The 24,095-nt window shown below is 44.2% G+C and overlaps 1 protein-coding gene across 6 annotated transcripts in view; it reads left to right on the forward strand.

The window, feature by feature from the left end:
• Positions 1-24,095, forward strand: part of ATP2B3 (ATPase plasma membrane Ca2+ transporting 3) — a 182,714-nt gene that overhangs the window by 79,882 nt on the left and 78,737 nt on the right. For all 6 annotated transcript variants that reach the window (XM_038747648.1, XM_038747654.1, XM_038747649.1 and 3 more), the window contains exons 4-7: positions 7,884-8,081; positions 9,021-9,278; positions 12,645-12,770; positions 15,815-15,940. In XM_038747648.1, the coding sequence (XP_038603576.1) occupies positions 7,884-8,081; positions 9,021-9,278; positions 12,645-12,770; positions 15,815-15,940 (708 nt within the window). The remainder of the gene's footprint in view (positions 1-7,883; positions 8,082-9,020; positions 9,279-12,644; positions 12,771-15,814; positions 15,941-24,095) is intronic.

Here is a 24,095-nt window from a genome sequence, read left to right on the forward strand (position 1 = left end):
AGAGCCTTCTCTGGTGAAGCTGAGGAGAATTTCCAGTGCCTCTTTAGAAGCACTTAGTTGCTCACACAGTTTCCATCCTTGGGAGTTTAGGGAAAGTGAGTGTAGGGTGGGAAAGGGGGATTAGTTATGACTGAGAAAAAGGAGATTGTAACGGTTCTTGTCAATGAATTTTATGTCAGTCCACAGCAGTCTGCTTACACAACTCACACAGTTGCTGGCAATCCATATTCACCTGGGGAATTAAGAAACAAAATTCACAACCTTCCGCTCCAAAAACATTACCCTCTCCATCCACTTGAATTCATCATACCCTAATTCATTTGGAATTAGGTGTTTGGATTTGTGGTGCTTATATCCTTTAGCAATCTTAAGCCTCGTGGAAGCAAGAGCCCTACTCCTGACCCATCCTTATATGTAGGTGGCAGCAGTACATACCCAGCTGAACCGTATAGAAACTTCAACAGAAGCAATCACACCAGAACAAGGCTTGGAGCCAGCATAGTGCAGACTTTAGCACATAAATCCCAGGAGTAACTTGCCCCCTTGAACAGATAAGACATTATACTTGGAAGACAATGGTGGTATCAGCAAAGGGGTTCAAGTTGAAACACACATTGTGTAATGCTGGCCAAAGGAAAAGCAAATAAAATGGTTAATATTCTACAGGTGGCGAAAGCTCTATTGTGGCAGTTCAAACTCTAGAAGCCTGCATAAGCAGTTTCTTAGAGAAGCGGCCTGGTTCAGTGGAAAGAGCACAGATTTGGGAATCAGAGGTCATGGGTTCTAATCCCAACTCCACCACTTGTTAGCAGTGTGACTTTGGGCAAGTCACTTCACTTCTCTGTTCCTCAGTTCCCTCATCTGTAAAATGGTGGTTAAGACTGTGAGCCCCACATGGGACAACCTGATCACCTTGTATCCCCCCAGCGCTTAGAACAATGCTTCGCACATAGTAAGTACTTAACAAATGCCATCATTATTATTATTCTCTTACAGGCAGTCACACACACTCAGTCAGTGTGGAATTATTGAGTTCCTACAGCTTGCAGAGCACTCTACTAAGCAGTCAATCAATGAACCATATTTGTAATACTGAACACTTATTGTGTGCAGAGCACTGTGCTAAGCACTTGGGAGAATACGACACCATTGGTAGACACGTTCCTGGTCCATGATGTTAAAGGGGAGACAGACATTAAAATAAATAAATTACAAATATTACAATAAATTACGTGCTGAGCAAGGGGTGATTATCAGGTGCTTCAAGGGTACAGATCCAAGTACATAAATGATGCAGAAGGGAGGGGGAGTAGGAAAAAAGAGCTTAATCAGGGAAGGCCTCTTGGAGGAGATGTGATTTTAATAAGGTTTTGAAAATGGGAAGAATGGCAGTCTGTCATACATGAAGAAAGGAGGAGTTTTAGGCCATAGAGGGGATACTGGCAAGGGGTTCTCAGGGAGATAAACATGGGAGAAGAGTAGGTAGACCTGATTCCAGCCCTCAAGCAGATTACAGTCTAGCAGAGGAGAATGACGCTAAAGTCAATTACAGATAGGAGGAAGCATTTGAGTATATAAATAAGTGTGTAGGCAGTGGGAGCGGGGATGGATTGTGACTACTTAAGTGCTTAGGTGGCATGAAAGTGCAGTTTTAGCATTTGGGGATATAAAGCGAGGAGATCAGAAATTAATCAGGAAATGCCTTCTGAGGGAGATGCGATTACAGAAAGACTTTGAAAATGTGGTTGTTATATGCTGTTATGATAAATGTCACTGAACTATTATTAAATTTAACTATTTTTATTAAGTGTATGTTATTAAAGTAATTCAAAGCATAACATCACAATAGTAAATAAACAAGTTGTGATATGATTAAGTCTCTGTGAAAGGCTACAAAAGGAGAAACCTGTTCTGCCTACTATATAGAGTAGTGGTTTTTCAACTTTAGTGAAGAATTTGCTCTATTTAGGTTAAAGAGTAGCCTTATTCTTTGCTTCATAATAATGGTATTTGTTAAACTCTTACTATATGCTAACATTGTTCTAAGCACCGGGGTAGACACAAGGTTATTAGTTAGTTTCGCACCTAACATGAGCCTTGCAGTCTTAGTAGGAGGAAGTAGGACTTAATCCCCATTTCACAGAGGAGTAAACAGGCACAGAGAAATTAAGTGACTTGTCCAAACTCACATAGCAGACAAGTGGCAGAGGCGGAATTAGAACCCAGGTCCTCTGGCTTAAAGACCCAAGCTCTTTCCACTTGGCCACACTGCTTCTCTAAAAGCTAAAAACTTCTTAAACTGAACTCCTTCTGAATACCTCTGCACACCTTTGAATTCCTCTATAGTCTTCCGTCTTATTCACACTCAGTTCATCTGTCTCATGTGTTTTCACAGCAAGTGTTGGCAAGAAGGTTCTTATGGAATTAGGGAATGTTCTTCCAACACCATGCATCTGTTTGGGATTCAGCAGGCTGCAGGGTTAGAAAGAGTGTGTGTGCAGAGTTGGAACAGGTCAGTGTTACAGCCTGAGTTTTCCTTAATGCATAGTTGTACACAAATGCAACCCCCATCTCCTCCCTACTTTATAGAAGAACATAAATTCATCCACTTCTTGAAAAGTGATGCAGGATTTTTTAAATTCCAAGGTGGTAGTGGAGAAATCATAATTTCATCTAATAATAATATTAATAATGATGATACTTGCTTATGCTTACAGTGTGCCAAACATTTTGCTAAGTTTGGCACCTGCAATGATGCACTGGCTTGTTGATGTTGGATGAGGTCCTCACTGGACAGTGATTCCGCTCAGTGAGACACAATATACTTGTACTTCCCAAGCGCTTAGTACAGTGCTCTGCACCCAGTGAGTGCTCAATAAATACAAATGAATGAATGAATTAACTCATCAAGATCCTCATTATCCATTTCGAATTTGTTGCCTCCCAGGTTCAACATCTCCTTTGATTATCTGCTTTAAGATCTCTTTAGCATCTTGAAAATCTGACTGAACTTTAAGCAGAGTTTCCTCCAAGATCTGGTAATCGTTAGTTGGTTAATCTAGGGACTGTCTCTATATGTTGCCAACTTGTACTTCCCAAGTGCTTAGTACAGTGCTCTGCACACAGTAAGTGCTCAATAAATACGATTGAATGAATGAATGTAGGAGGTGGGGAGAGATATGGGAGGGATATACTGACTGTAGTACTTGATCAAAACATCTGAGCTGGTTTGGTGCGTGTTTGTGAAAGGTAAAACCTCAAACAGTACTGTTGTATCCTCAGAGTGGTTGTGTAGTGGGGTGGTTGTAACCTTCCCCGTCCTCCCCACCTTGCAAAGCATCAAACAATATTGGTTGAATCCCCAGAATTATCGTTATCAAGGGTTGATTGTAACCCATCCTTCGCCTGTAGTAAGGGTGACATTTGTCACCTCTAGACTCTAAGCTCATTGTGGGCAGGGAATGTGTCTGCCAACACTGTTGCATTGGACTCTCCCAAGTGCTTAGTATGTTCTGCACATAGTAAGCACTCTGTAAATACCACTGATTGATTCATTCATTCATCAACATTCACTTATTTGGACTGAACTCATATGCAGGCTACTCACCCATGGATCAACTCAAATTCCTGCCCTCCAGCAGTTTCCATTCTAAATGACAAACCCTCTAGTTAATTGTTATTAGTATACATATGAAATATAATTGATCTCATAGAATTGATCGCTTATCTTTAGCTGCTTAAGAAGTTTGTGATATTTATGTAAATGACCCTCAAACTGACTTTCATCTGCTCATCATGAGTTGGATCAACTCAAATTCCTGACCTCCAGCAGTTTCCATTCCAAATGACAAACCCTCTAGTTAATTGTTATTAGTATAAATACGAAATATAATTGATCTCATAGAATTGATCTCTTACCTTTAGCTGCTTAAGAAGTTTGTGATACTTATGTAAATGACCCTCAAACTGATTTTCATCTGCTCATCATGAGTTGGCCACTTAAAAACATAGTATTTGGTGGTAAAAATCATTTGGGGCTGTTCCTTGAGAGCAGAAATGATCTTTCAGTCTAAAATTTCCGTATTCTTAACCAAGGTATGTATCTCACTCTCCAAAGTTTTTAAAGAGGAATCAACTCTCTTAATAATAGTGATAGTAATAATAATTATTTTGATATTTGTTAAACCCTTACTATGTGCCCAGGCACTGGGGTAGCTACAAGATAATCCCTGTCCCACATGAAGCTCACAGTCTGTGGGAGAACAGAAATTTCATCCCCATTTACAGATGAGGTAACTGAGACAGAGAGAAGTTAAATGACTTGTCCAAGATCATATAGCAGGAATTTGACTATTCTGGGATTAGAACCCTGATCCTCTGATGCCCAGGCTCTGGCTCTTTCCACTAGGCCACATTGCTTTCCTGTTAGTTTCCTACACGTGTACTACATTGGGCTCTTCTTGCACTATCCCCTTTAGCAATTTCCAGCTTAGTTATTTTTGAAAGAACCAAACCAAGTCCTTTGCCCATCCAAAGCACTTCTCTTCGGTCGAAAGCATCTGAAAGAAGCAATTTATTTCACTCTAACCTCATTTATCTCCCTGTGCCTCCCTGAGGAATGGAGGAGCATTGTAGCATGGGTTGCTGAGCTGATCCTTATAGACAGTGGAACTGCAGAAAACACAGGTTAAGGCAAAACCGCCCTGAGGTGTGAGGACGAATACTGTTGGGCCCCACCCCCAAATAGCTTCACAACTGACCATAGCCCGATTTATCCAAACCTGGAAAAATATTTCTGTAGTCTTCTGAAAAAAAGTCCCCTTTTAAAAGCAGAAGCGGGAAGCAGCATGGCCTAGTGGGCACATGTTTTGTTTTGTTTTGCTGTCTGTCTCCCCCTTCTAGGCTGTGAGCCCATTGTTGGGTAGGGACCGTCTCTATATGTTGCCAACTTGTACTTCCCAAGCGCTTCGTACAGTGTTCTGCACACAGTAAGTGCTCAATAAATACGATTGAATGAATGAATGAATCACAGACCTTGGAGTCAGAAGGATCTGGGTTCTAATGCTGACTCTACCACCATTCGTCTGCTGTGTGAATTTGGCAAGTCACTTCATTTCTCTGTGCCTCGGTTAGCTCATCTGTAAAATGGAGATTAAGATTGTGAACCCAATATGGGACACGGGCTGTGTGCAACCTGATCAGTTTGAATCTACCACAGTGCTTACCTGGTGCTTCAATATTATTTTTAAAAAGCACAGTGAATTCAGTGGAGACTCTTTTAAATGGGTCAGACTGTGGTACTGATTGGTAACTTCTTAACCTTGTGAAACTCTTTAGGGATTCTGTATGGCTGAGCCTTAGGAGAAGCAGCATGGTTTCGGGGATAGAAAATGGGTCTAGGAGTCTGAAGGTCATAGGTTCTAATCCTGCCTCCACCACTCGACTTCTGTGTGGTCTTAGGCAAGTCACTTCAATCAATCAATCAATCAATCAATCATATTTATTGAGCGCTTACTATGTGCAGAGCACTGTACTAAGCGCTTGGGAAGTACAAATTGGCAAATTGACAAATCTATGTGATCATAGAGACAGTCCCTACCCAACAGTGGGCTCACAGTCTAAAAGGGGGAGATAGAGAACAGAACCAAACATACCAACAAAATAAAATAAGTAGGATAGAAATGTACAAGTAAAATAAATAAATAAATAAATAAATAGAGTAATAAATATGTGCAACCATATATACATATATACAGGTGCTGTGGGGAAGGGAAGGAGGTAAGACGGGGGGATGGAGAGGGGGACGAGGGGGAGAGGAAAGAAGGGGCTCAGTCTGGGAAGGCCTCCTGGAGGAGGTGAGCTCTCAGCAGGGCCTTGAAGGGAGGAAGAGAGCTAGCCTCTCTTCACCTCTCTCTGCCTCAGTTACCTCATCTGTGAAATGGGGATTGAGATTGGGAGCCCCACATGGGACAGGGATTGAATCCAACCTGCTTTGCTTGTACCCACCCCCTTGCTTAGTACAATTCCTGGCACATAGTAAACACTTATAAATACCACAATTATTATTATTATTGTTTTCTTCCCTATTCCAAGGACTTTCTTTAATAGCATTTATTAAGCATTTACTATGTGCCAGGCATTGTACTAAGCACTGGGGTAGATTCAAGCTATTCAGGTTGAACACAGTCCCTGTCCTACATGGGGCTCACAGTCTAAATCTCCATTTTACAGGTGAGAGAACTGAGGCATTCTTGGGTCCAGGCTGGCTACCTTCCTCACTTTCCCCTACCCATCTCCAGGCTTTATTTATGAGGAATGGGCTCCTCTCTGTTGCAGATGCCCTCCCTCCCATCATTTACTCAAAGTATAACAATAATTATTATAACAGTAATGGTATTTGTTCAGTGCTTACATTGTGCCGAGCACTGTGCTTAGCACTGGGGTGGCTAATACGGTTAGATACAATCCCTGTCCCAAACAGAGCTCAAAGCCTAAGGGAATGGGTATTTAGTCCCCATTTTACAGGTGAGGAAGTCAAAGCATAGAAAACTTAAGTGGCTTACTCAAGATCACACAGCAAGCAAGAAGCAGAGCCAGAATTAGAACCCAGATAATAATAATAATAACTTTGGTGTTTGTTAAGCTTTTACTACATGCCAAGCACTCTACTAAACACTAGGCTAAATGCAAGATAATCAGGTCAGACATAAGCCTTGCTCCCACACAACATTCACAGTGTAAGGGGAAAGGAGAACAGACATTTAATCCCCATTTTGCAGATGAGAAAACTGAGGCAGAGAGAAGTCAAGTGACTAGTCTTCTGACTCTCAGGCCTTTGCTCTTTCCATTAGGCCACACTGTTTCTCACAAAGTTCGACTGAGACCCACCTTCCCAGAAAGTCTCCTCAGCTTGGGTCAGAATGAGTCACAGTCCAACTCTCCTTAGTATACTCCTCTGTTTCTATCACTATCTAATGGAGCTTGATTATCTCTCTCAATTATACTTGATTATAAACCCTATGAGAACCCAAACCTGGCTTCTCTACATTTAGATTATATGCCCCCCAAGTGCCTAATGTAATATCCACTCAGTAAATATTAACTGAATTGAATCGCATGCTTTTTCTTACTTGGGGTCCATTTAGAATGCAATTCAATTTAAACTGGACCCCAAGTAAATCTATATCCCCTGGAAACCAAAGTGTTCCCCGTGGGTAGAGGTGAAGCTTACCAATTGGCCTTGAGGGAGACGTAGGGGACAGGATGCCTGCTGGGTGGTTCTGGTTGGTAATTTGAAGTTTCAAGGAACAGGAGAGGTCCCTGCCCCCTCCACTGGGAACAATGCACCCTGGACTTTCTCAAATGTCCCTGGGGAATTTCAGATTTGCAAATGTTTCATGTGCCCAGAAGACCCAGAACATGGCTTGAGATCTAGAGCACTTTCAGGGTCCCATTTTAAGAGTCCTCTGTGGACATCTTGTTCCAGAGCTGGTTTATCATCATCGTAATCATCACTGGCATTCATTGAGTGCTTACTGAGTGCTGAGCAATACACTAAGCGCTTGGGAGAGTACAATACAACAGAGTTGGTGGACACATTCCTTGTCCACGTTGACCTTACAGCCTAAAGGGCTGTAAAAGCTTTCCCCTTTTAGACTGTGAGCCCACTGTTGGGTAGGGACTGTCTCTGTATGTTGCCAACTTGTACTTCCCAAGCGCTTAGTACAGTGCTCTGCACACAGTAAGTGCTCAATAAATATGATTGATTGATTGATTAGAGGGGGAGACAGATATTAGTTTAAATAAATCATTTGTAATATATAATTCATAGATATGTACAATTTGAATCATATGTCTATGCTTTCTCTTCCCACCCACACCAGGTCTGTCAGACAACATAGCGGATTTGGAAAAGCGAAGGCAGATCTACGGACAAAACTTCATCCCTCCCAAACAGCCCAAAACGTTCCTGCAGTTAGTTTGGGAAGCTCTCCAGGATGTGACGCTCATCATATTGGAAATCGCGGCCATCATATCCCTGGGTCTTTCATTTTATGCGCCACCGGGAGAGGAGAGTGAAGGTAAGTACAGCACCTCGATAGGAGTTGAACTGTGCAGGGACGGGCTGCAGGTTGGGATCTCAGCCATCCAGGAGAAGCCATTTAGCCATTCCCCTGCCTCCAGGCAGGAACACACCTAAACCACCCCAGGCAAGCAAGAAGCAGTCCAGTAGTCTTCCAGGGAAGGTAATTCCATAGCTCCCCAAATTCACCTGCTCCAGCACTATCTGGGATCAATTAATCAATCAGTGGTATTCATTGAGCACTTATTGGGTGCAGAGCACTGTACTAATATCTGTAACTTATTTATAGATCTGTAATTTATTTATGTATATATTTATGTCTGTCTCCCCCTCTAGACTGTGAGCTCATTGCAGGCAGGGAATGTGTGTTTGTTGTTGCACTGTACTCTCCCAAGTACTCAGTACAGTACTTTGCACACAGTAAGCAATCAATAAATACAATTGAACACATGAATGAATACAATAGAGGTGGTAGACACGGTCCCTGTCCACAAGTAGCTTACAGTCTAGAGTGTGGGGTGCCTTCTGCATGCCTATAGGAGTCTTAGTCTGCAGTTTAAGACTATTTCCTCTCCTCCTGACCTCTAGGGAGTTGGAGATCATCCTCTGTAAACTAACCATCCCTGTCCTTGAAGACTTGTGAAATTGCCTCCCAGGCTTCTCTTCTCCAAACGCCCATTTTCCCAGTTCCCATTTTTGTCCCTGATAAATATTTTGGCCCAGACTTTGGAGTGATCTTTGTGGCTTTCCTCAGCATCACCTCCAAGTTCTACAAGTTCCTCTTAGATTGTGAAGCCCAGCACTGGGATTGCCAAAGAGAAATGTTGCCCTATTCTATTAGGCATGTCACTGGTGGTCTGAATTTCCTAAGGCACCTAAGCTTATACACTACAGCAGAAATAGCATTGCCTAATTCCTCCTTCTCTTGTCGGCACAGCCTGTGGAAATGTAGCAGCTGGAGCAGAAGATGAGGGAGAGTCGGAAGCTGGCTGGATTGAGGGAGCTGCCATCTTGCTGTCAGTCATTTGTGTCGTGTTGGTGACGGCCTTCAATGACTGGAGTAAGGAGAAGCAGTTTCGGGGCCTGCAGAGCCGGATTGAGCAGGAGCAGAAGTTCACAGTCATCCGGAACGGTCAAGTCATTCAGATCCCAGTAGCAGAGCTCGTTGTGGGAGACATCGCCCAAATCAAATACGGTGAGGAGCACACCAACGCTAATGCCGGGGCACCCCCAACTCTGGGCCACAACCTTAGGATATCTACAGATACACCGTGTGTGTGTGTGTGTGTGTGTGTGTGTGTGCACGCGCGCACGCGCTCGCGTGTGTATGTACATGTGTGTATGGAATTAACCTCCCCACTCTATTGCAACCAGTCAATCAAAAAGCTTTTTCTGGGCATATCAGTTTGCCCTGACTGATTTCACCTGCCTCACTCCCCAGTTCCTATGCATCATCAAAACCCTAAACCCAGAATAATAATAGTAATAATGATGGCATTTGTTAAGTGCTTACTATGTGTGACGCACTGTTTTAAGCGCCGGGGAGGGGGGGGGAAGGGGCGGGGGTTATAAGGTGATCAGTTTGTCCCACATGGGGCTCACAGTCTTAATCCCCATTTTATCCCCATTTTACAGATGAGGGAACTGAGGCACAGAGAAGTGAAGGGACTTGCCCAAAGCCACACAGCTGACAACTGGTGGAGCCGGCATTAGAACCCATGACCTGTGACTCCCAAGCCCGTGCTCTTTCCACTGAGCCACACTGCTTCTCTAATTGCCTCAGCCCCACAGCGATCACCCCCAAATTAGAAATCCAAACAATTCTTCCCTCACCTCCCCACAGTGTCTGCAGCTTGAGCAATAATAATATTTGTAGTATTTGTTAAGTGCTTACTATGTGCCGGGCACTGTACCAAGCGCTGGGGTGGATACAAGCAAATCAGGTTGGACACAGTCCCTGTCCCACATCGGGCTGACGGTCAAAATTCCCATTTTACAGATGAGGTGGCTGGGGCATAGAGAAGTTAAGTGACTTGTCAGAGGTCTCCCAGAATCCAAGTGGCAGAGCCGGGATTAGAACCCGTGACCTTCTGACTCCCAAACCCGGGCTCTACCCATTCTGGTGTTCCACTGGTCCACTCCAGAATCCTGAGGTCACAGCAAATGACTGTTAGGCTGCTGCAAATGTGAAATACTAGATAAGTGGTAGAGTTGGACCAACTGATGAGAAGGAAAACAAATCACTGATGAGAAGGAAAACAAATCTTCACTTTCGGATGTGCACTGCTCTTTTGGAGTCTCAGAGGTATCTTCAAGTGCTCTAAAAGAAGTAATTTACTAAATGGATCCAAGAGCCTGAAGTCATGGCCCATCCAATAGCTGAGCTTCCTCCCTGCCTCCTGGGAGTAGGCGAGACTCTTGGATATCCAGGAGGCCAGCAATCAGTGGTTCGAGGCTCAGTAATCCTTGGCTGTTGGGAAGGTGATTTGGGGTGTTAGTATGTTTTCAAGCTCTTTCTTCTTTATAATAATAATAATAATAATAATAATGGCATTTATTAAGCACTTACTAAGTGCAAAGCACTATTCTAAGTTCTGGGGAGGTTACAAGGTGATCAGGTTGTCCCACGGGGGGTGGGGGGCTCACAGTCTTAATCCCCATTTTACAGATGTGGGAACTGAGGCCCAGAGAAGTCAAGTGACTTGCCCAAAGTCACACAGCTGACAGTTGGCGGAGCTGGGATTTGAACCCATGACCTCTGACTCCAAAGCCCGTGCTCTTTTCCACTGAGCCACGCTGCTTCTTTCCCTTTCTCCTGTGGCTTGGACACAGTGGGAAAGATAGAGAAACTACTGGCTAAAATGAAGTTGAGAATTATCTTTGAATTTCAGTCTTCCATACTCTCTCCTTTCCCCAGTTGTCACAGATAACCAGGAGTTGGATGTAGAAGAATTTGTGCTCATGGCTTGAGTAGGATCCTGGATTTCCCAAATTTTCATGCCAGTGCTAATAGGGAATTCCTCTGGGTTATCCACCAAACATTCCATTTCCCTGTACTCCAGTTCCCTGCGACAGATTTGGGGAATGTATTACCCCAGAGGGGTTTAACGAGTCTTCATTAGTTCATGTTTGCAAAATACTCTAGAGATGAAATGTGATCACTGCCACTTCAACAAGTTCTCTGCAGCTCGTGCTGATGGCGGCCCTTTGGGAGAAGATCAGTAATTGAGAAATGGGGTGATGAAAATTATTTGAATCCTGTACTCCACTTCTTTCCTTTAATGTTGTTAACTAAAAATGAATCAATCTCAACTTTCAAAACATGATTAGTAAGGCAAGAAGACACATCTTTATTGAAAGAAATTAAACAAGCAATCATTTATTGAGAGCTTACTGTGGCAGAGCACTGTACTAAGTACTTGGAAGAGTACAGCGCAACAAAGTTGGTAGAAACGCTCCCTGCAGTGAGCTTACAGTTTAGAGGGGGAGACTGACAATGATATAAGTAAATAAGACAGAGAGGATATCATTCAGCAGGCAAAGGAGAAGGAGAAAAACCAGGAATAGGACAGAGTGCATGATCGATGAGATGCCATCCTCAACTTCCTACAGAAACTGGCCTGCTGAATCCTCACCCAGGGTCAATTCCTCTCTGATCCCCTTCACTCTGGGATTCAAGACCAAAAAACCTAGTCAAAGTTCGGTCACTGTAACTTGGATGTTGAAGATTTCATCACCACACCTAAGCCGTGACTCTGGCTAGGATGTACTCCCAGAACTGTCGATCTTCCTTCAATAGGACCCAAGTTAGCTTTAAGATGGAGATTAATAAGAAACGTGTCATACCTTCAGTCTCTCCCTAGATGTCCATGGGCCGGTTTGAATATTAATGACCTTGGGGATTATATTCATGAGCTGTTTGCAACTCAGACAGACAGAAAGTCGCAAGATTAGACCTGGAACAGCGAAACCTCTGGCTTTAGAAGACTATTTTTTTCTTTTGAGTCCTGAGGAGAAGGTGAAGTAGGGGATAACAATAATAATAATAATAATAATGTTGGTATTTAAGCGCTTTCTATGTGCCAAGCACTGTTCTAACTGCTGGGGGGATACAAGGTAATCAAGGTTGTCCTGTGTGGTGCTCACAGTCGTAATCCCCATTTTACAGATGAGGGAACTGAGGCACAGAAAAGTTAAGTGACTTGCCCAAAGTCACACAGCTGACAAGTGGTGGAGGCAGGATTAGAACCCATGACTTCTGACTCCCAAGCCCAGGCTCTTTCCACTGAGCCATGCTGCTTCTCATGTGCTGGAACGTCACCCTGAGAGGTGTATTTCCCAAGCGCTTAGTACAGTGCTCTGCACACAGTAAGCACTCAATAAATGCGATTGAATGAATGAATGAATCCCCAAAGGTAGTAGCCCCACCCCCAACAAGCCTTAGTGTGTTTCAGAAGCTGAGGGCCAAATTAGGTGAAATCTGGAATTGGCTCCAGGGTTGTGGGGAGATCAGTAACAGCCTTAGTTTCCTGATTTTTCCATCTCATTGGTATTCTTCCAGGGGACTTGCTGCCCGCAGATGGAGTTCTGATCCAGGGGAATGACCTCAAAATTGATGAAAGTTCATTAACAGGAGAATCAGACCACGTACGCAAGTCAGTGGAAAAGGATCCTATGTTACTCTCTGGTAAGTATCCCACCTCTGGAGTTCTGTCTGCATTGTTGGGGGTGAGGAGACTGGGCCTAAATTAAATGCTGCAACTAGAAGACGTTTTGCAGGGGATATTACCCTTTCCCAGGAGAGAAGCGGGAGAAATTCAGCTGAGAAAGAAGGATTCCCTTCAAGGTGAGAAGACAAATGGGGAAAAGGATACTAGAGACGTAGTGGGGAAAAGGCCAAAAGAGGGAGGATGAAGAAAGGTGAGGAGAAGACACAGAGCCAAGAGACCCAGGGTGGCCAGGGAGAAAAGAAAAAATACCTAAAAGACATAGAAGATTAAAAGGATTGAGCAATGAGGTGATCATGAGTTGCTGGTGACAGAGAGGCTGCAGTAATAATAAATAATAAATAATCATGGCATTTATTAAGCGCTTACCATGTGCAAAGCACTGTTCTAAGCACTGGGGAGGTTACACTTCTTTCCTTTAATATTGTTAACTAAAAATGAATCAATCTCAACTTTCAAAACATGATTAGTAAGGCAACAAGACACATCTTTTTGAAAGAAATTAAACAAGCAATCTTTTATTGAGCGCTTACTGTGGCCCATGGGGGGCCAACAGTCTTAATCCCCATTTTACAGATGAGGTAACTGAGGCCCAGAGAAGTTAAGTGACTTGCCCAAAGTCACACAGCTGACAACTGGAGGAGCCTGGATTTGAACCCATGACCTCTGACTCCAAAGCGCGTGCTCTTTCCACTGAGTCACGCTGCTGCTCTGATTATTTAATATCTACTACAGTGCTTGGCAGACAATAAGCTGCTTCTCTTAAGTGTTTGTAGCTAATGATGAAGCTAGTGGCTCCCAGGTTTCCTTTAATATTTATCTCTGACCTTCAAAACCATTTCCCAATCTGGGATCCTCAGCTCTTGGAGCAGTAGTTTACTCAGGACTGTTCACGCTAACACTGCTCAGATCACCGGTGAGAGCAGCAGAGGCTGGACACTGGAATACAGGCCTCTTTGTCTCCCACTTCCTCCAAGTCAAAGAAAGCTCTCTGACCCCCACCAATGTTGGGGGCTCCAACATCACAGTAAGGGGAAAGAATTGTACCTTTGCAATATTCACGAATTTTAATGTGCATAGAATAATATTTTAGAAAAAGGATCCAGGCAGCAAAGTCAAGAATGGAATGGAAAGGGATGAAACTGGAGGCAGGGGGACCAGTGAGGAGTCTGACAGAGTCAGGACAAGATGAGTGCCAGGAGTAGGGTGGTAGATGCTTGGATGGAGAGGAAGAAGGAGATTCAGAAAGCATTGGAGAGAAGCAGGATTTAGCAACAAACTGAATGTGACCATTGAGAGCCCAGCAAGAGAGGAGGGGAGGGTCTATCATGGATTAGACTGGAGCCAACATCCATTTCTGGAGGTTGATGAAGGGGCTGGGGTGAAACAAAAGGGATTGGGAAGCAGCGTGGCTCAGTGGAAAGAGCATGGGCTTTGGAGTCGGAGGTCATGGGTTCGAATCCTGGCTCTGTCAATTGTCAGCTGTGTGAATTTGGGCAAGTCACTTCACTTCTCTGAGCCTCAGCTACTTCATCTGTAAAATGGGGATTAAGACTGTGAGCCCCCCCATGGGACAAGCTGATCACCTTGTAACCTCCCCAGCGCTTAGAACAGTGCTTTGCACATAGTAAGCGCTTAATAAAGCTCCTCTAGACTATGAGCCCACTATTGGGTAGGGACTGTCTCTATATGTTGCCAGCTTGTACTTCCCAAGCGCTTAGTACAGAACTCTGCACACAGTAAGCGCTCAATTAATACGATTGAATGAGTGAATGAATAAATGCCATTATTATTATTATTATTATTATTATTATTATTATTATTATTATTGGGAAGAAGTGTGGACTTGGGAGTCAAAGGATCTGAATTCTAATCCCAACTTCTCTCTTGTCTGCTTTGTAACCATGAACAAATTACTTCTCTGTGCCTCAGTCACCTCATCTGTACAATGGGAATTAAGACTGTGAGCCCCATGTGAGACAAGGATTGTGTCCAACCGGATTATCTTACACTTATCCCAGCACTTGGTTGAGTGTCTGCCACCTAATAAGTGCTTAACAAATACCATTAAAAAAACAACTAATCTTTGGACTGTGATGTTATTGGTGAAGGCTGAGGAAAAAGAGCAGGAGCCTGTAGCATAGTAAGAAATCAAAGAACTACTGATTGGGATCACAAGGAGGAGGAAAACCTATACTGAAACAATGAAAGCAGGCCAGATACTGAAGACGAAGGAAGAATCCATGGGGATGGACGATGATGATCAATAGGTTAAGGCAGCCAGTGCCATCCCCAGAAGCAAACCCAGACGTAGAGTAGCAAGGAGCGTCCAGCCCACATCTTTTCCCCTTGAGAAATGTCTCAGTTTCCCAGAAGTCCTTTTCAATGATTTAGAGGTGGTGAGGAGGGGGCCCAGGTGAACCAGTCAATCAATCAATCAATCAATCAATTGTATTTATTGAGCGCTTACTGTGTGCAGAGCACTGTACTAAGTGCTTGGGAAGTACAAGTTGGCAACATGTAGAGACAGTCCCTACCCAACAGTGGGCTCACAGTCTAGAAGGGGGAGACAGAGAACAAAACCAAACATATTAACAAAATAAAATAAATAGAATAGATATGTACAAGTAAAATAAATAAGTCAGATATTGATTGACCCAAGGGAAGATAAAACAGTTCACCCAGGAACACCATTCATTCCATCGTATTTATTGAGTACTTACTGTGTGCAGAGCACTGTACTAAGCGCTTGGAAAGTACAATTCAGCAACAGACTGTGAGCCCGTTGTTGGATAGGGATTGTCTCTATCTGTTGCTGAATTGTACTTTCCAAGCTTTTAGTACAGTGCTCTACACACAGTAAGCGCTCAATAAATACAATTGAATGAATGAATGAAATAGAGACAATCCCTACTCAGCAACGGGCTCACAGTCTAGAAGAGGGGAGACAGACAACAAAACAAAACAAGTATGCAGGCTCACAGACCTCTCTGTGTTTTGCCAGGCACCCACGTCATGGAAGGATCGGGAAGAATGGTGGTCTCTGCTGTTGGTGTAAACTCCCAGACAGGGATTATCTTTACCCTGCTCGGAGCCGGCGGTGAGGAAGAGGAGAAAAAGGACAAGAAAGGTAAGCCCTGATTTTGCTACAATGACTCGATTTCTATACAGTTGTTGGCTTAACGGGACTGTGAAGTGAGGCCCCACTTTCCCCCAGTTCACAACCAGAGTCAGGGGACCTAGGTTCTCATCCCAGCTCTGCAACTAGCCTGTCGTGTGACCTTGGACAAGTCACTTAACTTCTCTATGTTTCCGCTTCCTCATCTGCAAAACGGGAATTCAATGTTGGCTCTCCTCCTTTGACTGGGAGCCCCATGTGGGACAGAGACTGTGTTGGATCTGATTATTTTGTATCTACCCCACTGCTTACTGCAGTGCTTGGCACCTAGTAAGTGCTTAATGAATCACGGTTATTAGTATCATTTTATTACTCAACATTTTATTATTCCTAGTTACTGACATCAGGACCCTATTTCCCCAGGAGGAAGAGCCAGGACGCGGTCCTGACTCGGGAATTAGAGGATGGCCCCCGGAACTTTCAGGGAGCACCAGACTGCAGGCCCCATTGCCACCATTGGGTCTATATGCACATTTAGGGCACTTGATCTTGGTTTTGGAGACGGCTTTTCAAAAATAGACTGCTGCCCATTGTGATTCCTTGCCTATTTCACTGCGAATGGCAGCCCAAATGTAGGTCTTAGAGGCTTGGAGGTGATCTCGGCCCAGGGAAAGGCAGGTGGAGAGCTAAGTTAATAGTTCAGATCATTCGGGTGAACTTTTTTTTTTGGTCAAGGAGGCTTAAATTATTCATATAATCACCTCACACTCTGCTCTATTTTGTTCCCATAGGCCTGGATTTAACATAGTAGATACCTACTTCCCTGGAAGAAGGGAGAGGGGGGAGTGTTTCTAGCAAAGCAGTAGGCTTCATTGGCCCCTCAGATGTCAGAGACTCTCATATCCGCCAACCAGCTCAGGTGGTTCCTACCCAGAGTAGCTCATTAACACCAAGGAAAGCCCTCAGACGGGAAACCCAGAGAAGATTTGCAGAACAATGGGGAGGTAGGTGGGGGGTATTATTTGATTTGATGAGGACCCCGCCATATCTGAAATATGCTCATTTCTTCTGCCAGCGAGGTATGAATCTTGAGGTGAGAATAGCACTCATTCCCTGGGGTACTTCTCAGCAGAGTTCAGAGGGCAGGAAAGAACAGAGTAGAAGGAAGCAGAAGAAGGGTGGAGAATGAGTCAGTTGTGTTTCCACCTGCTGTCCTGCAAGTCAGATCTCGTGATGGCAAATGGAACGGCCAATCTGTTGGTTGCAATTCCCAGTTGGTCTACCTCATTCTACTTCTTCCTGCCCCATGGCAGCCTCCGCAGCCACTAGCCCCCTTCCTCCCAGTCACCAGATGGTCGCAGCACCTCCCCATTACAGCTCGTGAATGGCGCAACATTAACGCCCAACAGTGTTGTTTCTTTGTAGGCCATTTTTTTCCCATAAAATATTCATGTTCTTTATAAATGATTAACTTCCAGGCACTGCAGTTTCCTTTTTCAATGATAGGACAGGGGTGACAGATGGGAAGTTATTTTCACTTGAAAGCCCAGCTCCTTGATGTTGGACTAGCTAGCGTCTTGTAGCAGTCACTCAGCGTGGCTCAGTGGAAAGAGCACGGGCTTGGGAGTCAGAGGTCATGGGTTCTAATCCCAACTCCACCACTTATCGGCTATGTGACTTTGGGCAAGTCACTTAACTTCTCTGTGCCTCAGTTACCTCATCTGTAAAATGGGAATTAAGATTGTGAGCCCCACGTGGGACAACCTGATCACCTTGCATCCCCCCAGCGCTTAGAACAGTGCTTTGCACATAGTAAGCACTTAACAGATACCATCATTATTATTTTCCCCCTCGTTGGGCTTGATCCCGTCTCTTCCCTCTTCATGGCGATGATCTGCTCGGATTTATTTTGAAATGCGAACTCACGGGAGAGGCCCCCGTCTCTGGAAGAATCTGTGCTTCCTGCATTTCCACACGGCAAGGGGCTAGGACTATGAAAACTAGCAAGGAGACCCAAGTGTTTGGAATAGTGCTCCAGCACTTAGAACAGTGCTTGCACATAGTAAGTGCTTAATAAATGCCATTATAATAATAATAATGATAATAATAATAATAATAATAATAATAATGAAAGTGGAGAAAACCCAGCTTTCAGGAGATTGTCCCCCACAAACTGTTCAGCCCTTCCTGAAGTTGAGATACAGGGGATGGTGCTGGCATTGTTGCGGAGGAGATGGGATGGATAGTTGGGGGTGAGCATCTCAGCTAATAGGATGTTCAAGCGCTTAGTACAGTGCTTTCCACACAGTAAGCGCTAAGTAAATATGATTGAATGAAGTTCCATGATGGAGTTTCCCACCGTAAGCAATAGTAATTCCATCCCAAAGACTTCAGACCCTAGAAACCTCTGTGAACGTGGCTCGATGGAAAGAGCCCAGGCTTGAGAGTCAGAAGTCATGGGCTCTGATCCCGGCTCCACCACTTATCAGCTCTGTGACTTTGGGCAAGTCACTAAACTTCACTGGGCCTCAGTTACCTCATCTTTAAAATGAGGATTAAGACTGTGAGCCCCATGTGGGACAACCTGATTACCTTGTATCTCCCCCAGCACTTAGAACAGTGCTTGGCACATAGTAAGCACTTAACAAATACCAAAATCATTATTTATGATTATTATTATTATTATTATTTTGGAGTTAGTTGTTCACACATCACCACTTGCACACTCTCTTCCCTGCCAGCCATGCTCCTGCTGAGGCAGCGGATGTAACCAGCAAGAAGGCGGGAATGGTCAAGAAGTAGCTCCAAATATTACCCAGTTCCTGGAGCTCCTAGTCTCCTAGCATGGGTGTCCATCACATCTTCAGGCTGGAACTCTAGTAGCGGCTCAGAAGGTGTTAGATTTCGAGGGTACCTGCCTTTCAAGTGCACTCTAAAGGACTTGTGAGGGTCTCATCCTAGCTAGGAGCCACCTGCTCTGAGCCTGCAAGAGTCAGGGTTGGCCCCAGTCATCTCTTCCTCAAGGCCTAAGTCCAAGGAGCTGTTTTGAGCTCATCTTGGCTGGAGGATTGAATGATTTTTGCTGATTTCCCCAAGCATAAAAGGGGGCCCAAAGGGTGGTGCTGGAAACAGAAGGACTGCTCTTTGAACAGAGCTTCTAGCCAACCTAACTGGTGGTCTATCTCTTCCAACATGTTCTTTTTTCTTTTTTCCTTCTCATTGTTGTCCTTTCTACCCTGGACCTCCCTGGCACACTAAGTACACTCAAGCAGGGCCGTCAATAGCCAGTGAGTATGTGGCTGTAGGATTCTGCTGAATGCTTAGGTTTGAGCAAGAGACAAGATGTTTACAGGCAAAACGGAGGGACACGGAGAGGAGGAGAGAGTGGGAGGGGGTGATTCATTATTTATGACGTTCTCTTCCTTTCTGCTGCTGCTTTTGCAGCACAAGCCAAGAGCGTAGAAGCTGAAATAATATTCCCTGGGCACAACAACAAAGCCATGATTCGGAAGGTGGGAGAGGGAAAGGTTCTTTTTCAGCAGGAGCCTGCAACAAAATATGAGAAGGATCTGAGTTGTGAAATAATGGACTGGCATGAAAGAAAGGCTTGCTGTTTGTCAAGTGGAATTCCAGTCACCCAAGTTCTCACTACCAGCCCCTTTCGTTGGCATCAGAGCAATGAAGTTAGAGTACAGGGAAGCCTGAAAGTCAGCACTGGAAAAAACCTTGCAGTGCCTTTACAGGTATTTCACGCTAGCTCCCTCCGGTCCAATACCAAATAGCTCCCAGCAATTCACCCTCTAGTATTTGTCTAGTCTGGTTTGAAGCATCTTAGCTGAACTTACACTCCTTCCCCAGAGAAATGATATAGGAGTGCTTAGTGACACAGTTTTTTCCGATTCTCAAATTAAATTTTTCTTGTCTCTTCCATGGTTCTCCTCTCGAATCTTTGATAACTAGATGGTTCCCTTCCTGGGAAAATCAAAGTATAGCAGACAGTAAAAAAATATAGTGAAGGAATGAAATATGGTAGACCATAATAATATGGCATGGTTTGGAACCTTTTGTGGTAATAATAATAAAGTTGGCATTTTTTAAGCGCTTACTATCTGCCAAGCACTTTTCTAAGCACTGGGGTAGATACAAGGTAATCAGGTGGGGCTCACAGTCTTAATCCCCATTTTACAGATGAGGTAACTGAGGCATAGAGAAGTTAAGTGACTCACCCAAAGTCACACAGGTGTTAAGTGGAGGAGCCAGGATTAGAACCCACGACCTCTGACTTCCAAGCTCGGGCTCTTTCCACTAAACCACGCTGCTTTAGCGATACTTATCGCCCTCAATTTTTCCTCCTTTGATCTTTCCTCAAGAATTTTTGTTATCTCTGGAAGTTCACATGATGTAGCATTTTAAAGTCAGTTTTGCAAGAAGCGTTCAAAGAGGAGTTGTTTCTTTGCTCACCAATATGATTCACCTTGACATGAAGCTGAAACTAGTAATAGCCAGATTGATTGCCACATTGTTCCATCTCTTCAGTCACACCACCCTTGGAAAACATGGTGATCAGAAGAAGCCAGCACCATTTTCCTTCCAATTTCACCCAGTAATCCCTATAGCTAGAATAAGAGTCTCTTCACTTAGTCCATAGCCTTAACCATTGCGCCATTGTACCCCATGTACTCAGTAGTTATTCAATTGTGTTTATTGAGAGCTTACTGTGTGCAGAACACTGTACTAAGCGCTTGGGAAGTACAAGTCGGCAACATAATAGAGACGGTCCCTACCCAACAACGGGTTCACATTCAATGACTGCCCAGGCCTCTTTCTGTATTATTATTTTTTCTTCTTTCCCACCGAAAGTCTCGCTGGATTTTCAAATACTTAAAATAATAATAATTGTTATTTGAGTATTAAGTGCTTACTCTTTGCCAACCACTGCCCTGGGAGCTGGGATAGGTATATGATTATCAGATCAGACACAGTCACTGTCCCACAAGTGGTAGGGAGAGCAGGTAGAATCCCTTTTTTTGCATATGAGAAGGCCGAGACCCAGAAAGTTGACTTAACCAAGTTCACACAGCAGGCCAGTGGCAGAGCTGGAAGCAGAACCCAGTTCTCCTGACTCCAAGACTTGAGCACTTTCCATTAGGTCACAGTGCCTCCCAGATATATTTTCCCAAAAACATTAATTTCCCAAACAGAATTAAATGTTACTCTTTTCCGGGTTTATTTCTGACTTTCGGATATGGAAAGGGAGTGTCTTCTTGCTCCATTGTACTCTCCCAACAGATAGTATAGTGCTCTGCACACCACGACTGCTCAAGAAATGTCTCTCCTCAAAAAGCAGCTGTAATGTATCTCCCTTTAGCAGAACATGCACATGGGCACCTTGGCATCCTTGGCTTTTGCAAACAATGCAGACTCCCCCACCAGTCAATCCTTCATCCAAAATCACTGCTCTGCCATGGGAAGCAGCATGGTCTAGGGGAAAGAGCTGGAGGTCGTGGGTTCTAATCCCAGCTCCGCCAATTGTGTGCTGTGTGACTTTGGGCAAGTCACTTCACTTCTCTGTGCCTCAGTTCCATCATCTGCAAAATGGGGATTCAATACCTGCTGCCATTCCTACTTAGACTGTGAACCCCATGTGGGACCTGATTATAATAATAATAAAAACAATAATAATGACATTTGTTAAGTGCTCACTATGTGCTGAGCACTGTTCTAAGCGCTGGGGTAGATACAAGAGAATCAAGTTGTCCCACGTGGGGCTCACAGTCTTTATCCCCATTTTACAGATGAGGTGACTGAGGCCCAGAGAGTTAAGTGACTTGCCCAAAGTCACACAGCTGACAATTGGCGGAGTTGGGATTAGAACCCATGACCTCTGACTCCCAAGCCCGTGCTCTTTCCACTGAGCCACGCTGCTTCTCTAATTATGTGATTATCTAATATCTACTACAGTGCTTGGCAGGCAATAAGTACTTAGCAAATACTGTTGTTATTATTATTGATATTCTAATTAATATTATTGATCTTCTGCCTGCTTCCCACATTTGCTCTAAGGCACTCATGAAGTCAGAGAACAGATTTCCATTTTGTGAGGAATACTTGACTAATTCTGCATAGCACACCTCGAATATAGCCAAACCCTGAATTACACAGACTTCTCCAAAAGAAGTAGATATACGACCAAGAATGCCATATATATTTTATTTTCTTTCAGTTACCTAATGCGTCTTGGTGCTTGGGAGTCTGTGTTTCCTTTGATGAGTACAGACTTTCTTAATATTTCCTCAGCATTCACGTTAGATTTATGGGCTCTGAACCCTTTTTGTTATATCTGGTATTTTTCCAACTTGACCTGATGTTTTTTCATATCCATAAAGGGTTCAGCATGTACATAAGCAATTTCCCTTAATATGTTATGCTAGGTAGCAAGCAAAAGCACTGATTAGCATGTATCTCCATGTCCTAAGTATTGTCTCCCTACCACTCTGTTGCAGGCTGCCCACTGGGGTCCTTTATGACTTAATGGCTCTGCCTGTCCCCATGTCCCCACCACTTTTCCCTCATAAGGTGGGGTGGGGTGAATGGTCAGGATGATGCCTTTACCCCTGGACCACCTGTGTCTCTTCAGCATGGCTTTCTCCCCTGTGCCCTTTCCTGGCCGTGCAGTGTCAATCAGGTGCCTGGTCCAGGGTAGCATGGAAAGAGGCCAGAGGGCAGCAGCCATAGGCTTCTGCAGCCTGGCCAGTCTGCTTCTTTACACAGAAATAGGAATTTTTCCTGGGAAAAGCCGCAGAAGTCGCTACCAGTTGACCACAAACTTCATTTTACAGATGAGAGAACTGAGGCACGGAGAAGTTAAGTGACTTGTTGTGGGACCTTGGGCAAATCACTTACTCTTTGTCTCAGTCCCCTCATCTGTAAAATGGGGATTAAGACTGCGAGCCCCATTTTACTTCCCAAGCGCTTAGTACAGTGCTCTGCACACAGTAAGTGCTCAATAAATATAATTGAATGAATGAATGAATGAATGTGGGTCATGAACTGTGTCCAACCTGATTACTTAGTATCTACCCCAGCACTTAGTATAGTGCCTGGCAAATAGTAAGTGCTAAACAAATACCATTAAAAAAAAAGACTTCCAAGGAGGATGAGTCTGGCTGAGGGTTAAGGACAGGGTGGGCTGAGCTCAGCATAGGGGCTTCTAGTGCCCTCCTAGCACAAAGAGCCAAATTGAACAGAATCAGTGAATCAATCAATCAATCAATCGTATTTAATGAACCCAAGGTTCTGCCCATGCTGCGGAGGAGCCTGGGAGTGCATAAACCAATTGGCTTTGTGACTCCAGGGAATCGATTAATCATATTTATTGACCTCTTACTGTGTGTAGACCTGTATTAAGGGCTTGGGAGAGTACGATATAACAGAGTTGGTAGACATGTTCCCTGCCGAAAGAGGTTACCCTCTCCCTGTCCTCCCTCCCAGCAGCTCCCAGTGTCCTCCAGCCCAGGGACAGAACCGGTGATGTAGGGATAGAAGGGAGGCTGGAAACTGCACTAGCTTGGAATTCTCCAGGACCCACTGTCTAGCTGCTTCTGCGTGGACTAGGCCTTTCCATAGGCAAAGTCTCTCTGTGTGTGTGTGTGTGTGTGTGTGTGTGTGTGTGTGTGTGTGTGTGAGAGAGAGAGAGAGAGAGAGAGAGAGAGAGAGAGAGAGAACATTCTTGTGAGTACATGCATGTGTGCCAATTTGGGCATGTTTAGGTGCCTGTATGAATATATGTGTGTGCCCATGTGCATTTGTGTGTGTGTGTGTGTGTGAATGTATGCCTGTGTCTGGGGACAGGCCCAGTACAGGCCATTTCCAGACAACCGCAAACATGGCTCTTAGGTGAAGAGACCACTAACCCGGCTTCCCTGCATCCCGATATAATCGTGGGCAAAGGGAAAGATTGACAGGGCCTCTGCTTCTAGAAGGGGAGGAGAGCAGGGGGGGCCAGTCTCTACTCGTGCTCTGGAGGATCAGGCTCTTAAATCAGAAATCACAGTAGAGGCAAAGTAAAAATCTACTCCTGGGCACTTATTTCTCCTCAGAAAGGAACAATGGAATAATAACTTGTTCTGAACGTCAGCTGCCAAAGACCCACTGTTAATTTCTTGCC

Source organism: Tachyglossus aculeatus, chromosome 6 (genome assembly GCF_015852505.1).
Source record: "Tachyglossus aculeatus isolate mTacAcu1 chromosome 6, mTacAcu1.pri, whole genome shotgun sequence".
Lineage (NCBI taxonomy): Eukaryota > Metazoa > Chordata > Mammalia > Monotremata > Tachyglossidae > Tachyglossus > Tachyglossus aculeatus.